At 46.2% G+C, this 8,344-nt stretch overlaps 2 protein-coding genes across 2 annotated transcripts; one reads left to right on the top strand and one right to left on the bottom strand.

The window, feature by feature from the left end:
• Positions 1-234: 234 nt before the first annotated feature.
• Positions 235-4,508, top strand: PCYB_041460 (DNA-directed RNA polymerase II 135 kDa polypeptide; the record flags this gene model as incomplete). The annotated part of the gene is made up of 2 exons (XM_004225297.1): positions 235-286; positions 553-4,508. 2 exons carry the CDS (start codon positions 235-237, stop codon positions 4,506-4,508), a joined length of 4,008 nt encoding a protein of 1,335 aa, XP_004225345.1.
• Positions 4,509-5,078: 570 nt separating this feature from the next.
• Positions 5,079-6,884, bottom strand: PCYB_041450 (origin recognition complex subunit 5; the record flags this gene model as incomplete). The annotated part of the gene is made up of 1 exon (XM_004225296.1): positions 5,079-6,884. A coding segment is annotated over one exon (1,806 nt), but the record flags the coding sequence as incomplete, so codon positions are not given.
• Between the last annotated feature and the right edge of the window lie 1,460 nt (positions 6,885-8,344).

The following is an 8,344-nucleotide window of genomic DNA, read 5'->3' as shown; positions in this document are numbered from 1 at the left end:
AAAGGCATTTAAGGCGCATCAAAAAGCGAAGTCAAAAAGGAATAAATTTCCGAAAAGAGGGACAACAGAGAAGCTACTACCTCGGAAGAGTTCCCGTCGCGATGCCGTTTCAATTTGGTTGACTTGGAACTGCATCGCCAGGGCGTCCTTCCCATTTTTTTACGAACCCCGGGAAGGAGCAGTTGTGTAAAATAAGAGTTTTTTTTTTTTTTTTCTTCTTTGAGCGGTTGAAACATGGCGGTGAAACTGGAACCGTCTTACTTCTCGAGCGAATATATGCATCCAGGTAATGCTCACTTAATCTATGGAGTGGGTCTCACCGAGTCGGTCTTCCACGGAGGGACGCTTGTGCATCCCGAGTTGCTCGTTTGTCCCCTCCGCTGAGGACTGCTGCGTCGTCGCCCTTCAAGCCGCCATGCGCCACATCACCGCCGCGCATCACATCACCGCTGTGCATCACATTATCGCCGCGCATCACATCACCGCTGTGCATCACATTATCGCCGCGCATCACATCACCGCTGCACATCACATTACCGCCATGCCCCACAGACGCCCCGCTGGAGGAGGACCATGATGAAGAGGAACGAATAACGGAGGAAGACAGCTGGGTGGTGATTGGTTCCTTCTTTGGGAGCCACGGACTGGTGAACCAGCAGATCGAAAGTTACAACGACTTTATCGAGTACAGGATGCAGGAAATAATTGACGAGCACCCCCATATAGAAATCAGACCCCAACCACAGTACCGCTCAGACAGAGATGACAATAAAAACGTGATGTATTCGTTGAAATTTGGACAGCTCTCTTTAGATAGGCCATTCTACGACGAAAGAAATTTAACGAATAAAAATCTATGGCCTCAGGAGGCAAGACTAAGGAACTTAACCTACTCCTCTGCTATATATATTGACATTGAGCAGAGTACATACGTGGTGGAAGAAGGTTCAAAGAACCAAATTTTGAAAGAAAAATTTGTGTACGAACGGATAAACTTGGGAAGAATACCACTCATGTTGAAGTCTATGTTTTGTTGGACTAAAGGATTACCAGAGAGCGAAATTGCTGATATGGGTGAGTGTGCATTTGATCAGGGAGGGTACTTCATTGTGAATGGAGGAGAGAAGGTGTTGGTGGCACAGGAGAGAATGGCTCACAATTTTATTTATGTGTTTAAGAAGAAGCAGCCTTCTAAGTTTGGCTGGGTAGCTGAGATAAGATCTCAGATGGAGAGGTCTCAAGCTACATCTGCCTTTTCTGTAAAGATGAAAACGAAAACGGGTTCTAGGGGTTCTGGTGGAGGGGGTTCATCAGCCAGGACAGGAGGACAACTGGTGGCTACCTTGCCATATATAAGAACCGAAATTTCCGTTGGAATTTTGTTTAGAGCATTAGGTTGCACCTCCGATCGGGATATCCTCCAAAGAATTGTCTACGACTTTAACGATAAAATGATGATTAACACTTTGAGGGAGACTCTAGAGGAGTGTATAGATTATCCTACACAGGACATCTGCCTTGACTTCATCGGGAAAAGAGGACCCACTGTTGGGGCATCGAGAGAGAAAAGAATTCTATACGCCAAGGAGCTTCTACGAAAGGAGGTTCTACCCCACATGGGGACTGGCCCAGGGGTGGAGAGCAAGAAGTCTTATTTCATTGGGTACATGATTAATCGGCTGCTGTTAGCCGAATTAGGAAGAATTAAAGAAGACGATCGGGATCACTTTGGGAAGAAGCGCCTGGACATTGCAGGGCCTCTAATGGCTAGCAGCTTCTCTACCTATTTTAGAAAAATGGCGAAAGATGTGAAACGGGTTCTACAAAGACAGATCGATAATAACAAACCATTCGATGTTGCGGGGGCGGTTAGGAGTTGTTCGCAAATTACGCAGGGGATGCAGTACCAGCTAGCTACAGGCAATTGGGGTAAGGACAAAGACGGGAAGGTGATAAGAACGGGAGTCGCGCAGGTTCTTAACCGATTGACTTACTCCTCATGTCTGTCTCATTTGAGACGGTTAAACACACCATTGGGTCGAGAAGGGAAAATGGCGAAACCTAGGCAACTCCATAATACCCATTGGGGAATGATCTGTCCATTCGAAACGCCTGAGGGGCAATCCGTAGGTCTTGTGAAGAACCTCTCCCTGATGTGTGACATAAGTGTGGGTACATCTACTAACAACATTTTTGAGTTCCTCCTAGAGTGGGGTCTAGAATCGCTAGATGAAGTACCACCCCAATTAATGAAAGAAAAAGTGAAGCTCTTTCTGAATGGTAAATGGGTTGGGTGCTTCAATCAAATTGATAATTTAATAGAAACGTTGTATGAGTTAAGAAGGAGGTGCGATATATCTCCGGAGGCTTCCATCGTAAGGGATGTCAATAGCAAGGAAATAAAAATATTTACCGATTCGGGTAGAGCTATGAGACCTCTATACGTGGTGAAGAATGACAAAGGGGAAAATAAACTCAAGTTGACTAAGGAACATGTGAAAAATATGATGGCTTATCCGGAGACCTACAATTGGGATTACCTAATCCAAGAAGGGATCATCGAGTACATCGATTGCGAAGAGGAGGAAACTACCATGATTAGTATGTTTATTGATGACTTGAAAACAGGGACAGGGTACCACAACAATTACACCCACTGTGAGATCCACCCGTCATTGATCTTAGGTGTGTGTGCATCTATCATTCCATTTAGTGACCACAATCAGAGTCCTCGTAATACGTACCAAAGTGCCATGGGAAAGCAAGCCATGGGAATTTACGTCACAAATTTTAACATTCGATTGGATACACTGGCTCATTTGTTGTACTACCCCCAGAGGCCACTTGTATGCACTAAGGTGATGGAGTACCTACGATTTAGAGACCTCCCCGCAGGTATTAACGCCATCGTTGCTATTATGTGCTACACAGGGTACAACCAAGAAGACAGTCTCATAATGAATCAGTCATCCATAGATAGAGGTCTATTCAGGAGTGTATTCTATCGAACGTACACAAGTGAAGAGAAGCAACAAGGGAGTCTCATCATAGAATCTTTTGAGAAGCCATCTATCAGATGTGTGAAGAATTTAAAGAGAGGTGATTACACCAAGTTAGATAATGATGGGTTAATCGCTCCAGGTATACGGGTTCTAGGGGATGACATTATTATCGGGAAGGTATCCCCTAATATTGAAGACGAAGACGACATAGTGATTCAGAAGAAGGTACCTAATGTACCCATGAGTTATAACTCTGGTGGGGGTAGCTCTAACGGGTTTATCACAGGGAAGGACTCGTCTACAGGAGGAAGCATACTCAATGGAAGTGCAGGGAGCGTTTGTGGGAGTGTGTCCAGTCCGTATGCTCCCTCTACAATTGGAGGTTCTAATTTGATGGATTCTGTCCCCGATTCTCCCATTAGTGACAGGTATAGTAGCAGCGGACCAGTGGGCACAACGACGATGGCTCCAGCAAGTGTTGCTTCCTCCACCCCGAGTAGCACCACCATTTTTAGGAGTGGAAATACGCTCTCCAATGTGAATAGTCCCCAATATGGAACCACTATCGCTTCTGCCTCTACAAAGGATGATATAGAAGTTCCCACACTAACCATTAGTACATCCAACATATTGAAGCAGTACAAGAAGGACTGCTCCCTCAGTTTGCGAGAAAATGAAAACGGAGTCATAGACACTGTTATGTTATCTTCCAACAGCAGAGGTAATAAGTTTGCTAAGGTAAAGGTCCGATCAGTACGTATTCCCCAAATTGGAGATAAATTTGCTAGTAGACATGGACAGAAGGGTACCATCGGAATTACTTACCGTACGGAAGATATGCCGTTCAGTTCGGATGGTACCTTCCCAGATATTATTATGAACCCGCATGCAGTTCCATCCCGTATGACCATCGGTCACTTGGTTGAATGTCTAGCTGGAAAGGTCGCGGCGATAGAAGGGGGAGAAGGAGATGCAACTCCATTTTCGAAAATCACTGTACAGGAAATCTCGCAAAGGTTGCATAACCTTGGGTATGAAAAGTATGGCAATGATGTGTTGTACAATGGACATAACGGAAAAATGCTCAAGTCGAAGATATTTATTGGGCCGACTTACTACCAAAGATTGAAACACATGGTAGAGGATAAAATTCATGCGAGGAGTAGGGGCCCTCTGACTATGATTACGAGACAGCCCACGGAGGGACGATCCAGAGATGGTGGATTACGTTTCGGAGAGATGGAAAGAGACTGCATGATTTCGCACGGCTCTGCGAAAATGCTCAAGGAGCGGCTCTTCGAAGAAAGCGACGCCTACCGTGTGCACGTGTGCGACAACTGCGGACTCTGTTGCATCGCGGACATTAACAAGAACGCGTACGAGTGTACCGTCTGCAACAGCAAAACGAACATTTCGCAGATCTACATCCCCTACGCCTGCAAGCTGCTCTTCCAGGAGCTCATGACAATGGCCATATATCCAAAGCTCGTGCTGGAGGATATGTAGCGGGGAGGAGCGGTGGGGAGAGAGGCGGTGGAGGGGGAGCAGTGGAGAGAGATGCGGTGCAGGAGCGGTGGAGGGGAGCGGTGGAGAGAGAAGCGGGGGGTGCCAGGTTGTCGGCCCCCTTCGAATGAGCTTCTTCCCGTCCGTGCCCCCCACACACCCCTACACGCCCCTTGTTTTCTCCTTTTTTTCTCCTTTTTTTCTCCCTTTTTTTTTTACTTTCTCTTTTTTTGTACCATTTTGATGCGACCACGCAGAACCCTCTTTCACGGTTGTATCTCGAATTAGTAAAGCCATACTCACGGGAAGGTTAAGTCGGAGGAAAAAAAAAAAAATCGGCGTCGCGGTGCGCAGTTCAAAAGTGTGACCAGCGGACCTGGCAAGGTGGTGATTCGTTAAGAGTTGCTCCTCTGTCGGGGGTTGCTCATTTGTCTGGAGCAGCTCCTCTCTTGGGAACTGCCCCTCTGTTGGGAACTGCCCATCTGTTGGGAGCTGCCCCTCTGTTGGGAACTGCCCCTCTGTTGGGAGCTGCTCCTCTGTTGGGAGCTGCTCCTCCGTCGCGACGCTCACCCGTCAGAGAATCAACTCGTCGAGGGGGATCTTCAGGTCCCTGGCGATGCTGCGGATGGTTTCCTCGGGGACCTGGATGGCGAGCTTGGTGTAGGGGTCAAGCGACTCGTACGAAACCGAGTTTGCGCTCTCTGAAAAAATGTTATTGCCGAGGGAGGAAAAATTGTTAGTGGAGTTAAGCAGCGCACTGCCACAGTATCCACTCCACTGCACTCCATTCATCAAGCTGTTGCGGACCAAGCAAGACATATTATTTGCACAACAGAAGCTAATAAATCCCAGCTGAATGAGGGTATTTATTTGGTGACAGATAAGGCTGTTCAGTGTTAGTTTCTCGTTGAAGAAGCACACGAGGAGGCAGTCTGTTAAGCATATCCATCGAATGAAGGTGAAATTTTTTGGAATAGCCTGACCAATTAAGGTTAAAATAGATTCGTTTTTACTCCTGCCCTTTCTCTTCTTGGGTAGGGTAAAGGCACCCCCCTTTACAGTGGCATTGAAGAAGCGTTTATCCGTTAGGGGTAAATTCCTCGAGGCTAAATATGCCCCTACAAGTAAAACTCTTGAATAGAATGATAAGTCGATTTTATTTTTTAAATTATTTTCGTTCAAAAAAACGGAATCAATTAGTTCGAATGTAAAATGGCTAGCATGGTTGTACGTAGCCACTCGGATATGTGTGTCTATATTCCTTTGGAGAGCGTTCATATTTTCTACGATGGGTTCTAAGGTACCCTCTAGGATGGGTTTTATGAACAGAGGCCACATGTGCGCACATATAAAAAGCAACTCGTGAAAGTCACTCTTGTAATCCTTATATGACACATTAATTATGTAGTCCACATATCTGTACCAGATGTCACAAATGACTTCGTTGTCTAGGATGACGTTGTTCCTTTTTATTAAAAACTCCGTTTTATTTTCCTTCACACAGTAGATCTTCAAATCCTTGTCGTTGTATGTGAGCAGCGATTCGAAACACATGGTGTTGTAAAGTCGGTATAAAATATTTTTGCACATATCTGCTGTGTAAGAGTCAAACCACACCGTTGGAGGTTGGGGCAACCCATCAAAAATTTCATCCGGCAATGGGGACCGATTTATTAGGATGATACACAATCCTCTCGTTGTCTTGTTCGCTTTAGTCATATCATTATATGGGCCTCGAATATATTCATGGATTCTTGTCAAAGCGTAAAATAAATCCGGGTGGGTTCTCACTAGGTACCGTACATTATCTAGGATGATCACCACTGATCGGTCGTACAGCTTGTCTTTGTGGAGGTGGTGCTTAGTGGATGTCATTCCGTTGGTTGATTCCTCCGATGTGTTTCCACTGCCACCTTGCCTTTGCTGCTTCCCTCCATGACGGCGTTTCTTCCCAGGAGATGGATCCCCCCCACCACCCCTACCATCCTCGGGCCGAAAGGACAACAACTTATGAAGAACATTAAAAAAAACATCCGTGTTGGACACATGGTTGGGAACTAACTTGGTCGGATCATGAGAATAATTTGTGAAGCCATTTGAACTTTTGTATTCCTCAAATTCATGTAACAAATTTGTGCTGAGCTCTTTCAAAATTGTGTGATAAATCACATTCTTTGCTGACTTACCTGATTGATAAAGAGCCATTAAACAGTTTACATACGCGAATGGTACGTTTTTTAGCTTCACAAAGCTTTTCACGACTTTTGTTTTTCCCATTCCTGGTAGTCCTAGCACTTGAATGACAGAAATGGGATCCCTTAAATCTCCGAGTAGGTTCACCAATCGGTGCAGTTGGACTTCCCTTTCGAATCCGAACGTCTTCAAACACGTGATGTATGCCTGGAGCGTGTCGTGTGGGATGGCGGGGATGAGTTCTCTGAAGTATTTCTGGTCGATCATTTCGTTCAGTTCTGCGTCGTAGAGGTCATCTCCGGGGTCGTGCGATAGGTGCGATAGGTGTGATTGGTTTGATTGGTTTGATTGGTGTGATTGGTGCGAATCGTGCGAATCGTGCGAAGCGTTGGACGCTCCGTCATTCTCGTGCGGTATTGCGCCATTTATGTGCACCCCCCTGTACATCTCATCCTCCTCCACCTCGCCCTCCTCCACCTCGTCCTCCTCCGCCTCCTCCTCGTAGTCGCTCTCCTCCGTGTACTCATCATTCGTTTCTTCCTCTGCATCATTCGCGCCCCCCGGCTCGCAACCCTGTTCATTCTTGTGCAGCCCCGCAATGCTCATCTGGACTGGCCCATCCCTTGGGGCCTCGCCCGCGCGCCTCCGTCCGCTGCTGCAGTCGGCACGGACATCGCACTCTGCATCAGCGTCGCAATCTGCATCAGCGCCGCAATCTGCATCAGCGCCGCAGTCCGCATCAGCGTCGCAGTCCGCATCAGCGTCGCAATCGGCATCAGTATCACAGTCGGCATCAGTATCGCAGTCGGCATCACCTTCACCATCCACGTCTCCGTCCACATCGTCCTGGCCGCCACCCCGCTTCTGCTTCTTCGGAGAGCTAAACCCATAAATGCACTCCTGCGCCGTTTCGTTGCAGTCGTCGGAGTTTATGTCACTGTCGTTGTTCACCAGCTTATGCATCGTGTTCTTAGCGAGTATGCTTCCGTGGAGAGCAAAGTCGAACGGTAAACCCTGAGTTGTCCGTCTACCCGTCCTCTTCCCGCAGAAGACAGACAAGCAAAGGGAGGGCGAAACACACACGAAAGGAGTTCCCCACACGGAGAGCAGTACTAATGGTAAAAAAAATAAAATAAAAATAAAATAAAAAGATCGACCACTCGTGTGATTCAAAACGCTCTACGCGGAGTTACGAATTGTATGCACACAGAATTGGCTGAAGATGTGACGGTCCTGATTGCCAAAAAGGGAAAAAAAAGGAAAAAAAAAGAAAAAAAAAGAAAAAAAAAGAAAAAATAAGAAATAAAAAAAAAAAGCCCATACCTTTTTAAATGAGCCAGATAAATCAAATAAAAGCGGAAGTGTAACATGAATAATAAAAAAAAAAAAATTACATGAGCATCCCACAAATGACACAATGTGCGTGTGCTTCTGTGGTAAACGAATGCTCTCCTTAGGAACAAATGTGAATGGAGGGGACATTACTAATTAAAAAGGAAGGCATGGATGGTTAAACTGCCGGCGGGGGGGCCGTGCGAGGAGAGTGAAAAATGAAACCGTAATGTGGAAGGGCAAATAAATTCTGCTTTTTTGAAAAGGTGGAAATAAACGGAACACGCGAGTGAACTCAACGCACGGAAAAAAAG

The sequence above is a fragment of the Plasmodium cynomolgi genome, chromosome 4, assembly GCF_000321355.1.
Source record: "Plasmodium cynomolgi strain B DNA, chromosome 4, whole genome shotgun sequence".
Lineage (NCBI taxonomy): Eukaryota > Apicomplexa > Aconoidasida > Haemosporida > Plasmodiidae > Plasmodium > Plasmodium cynomolgi.
The sequence above is the reverse complement of the archived record's forward strand: the minus strand, read 5'-3'. Positions and strand labels throughout refer to the sequence as shown.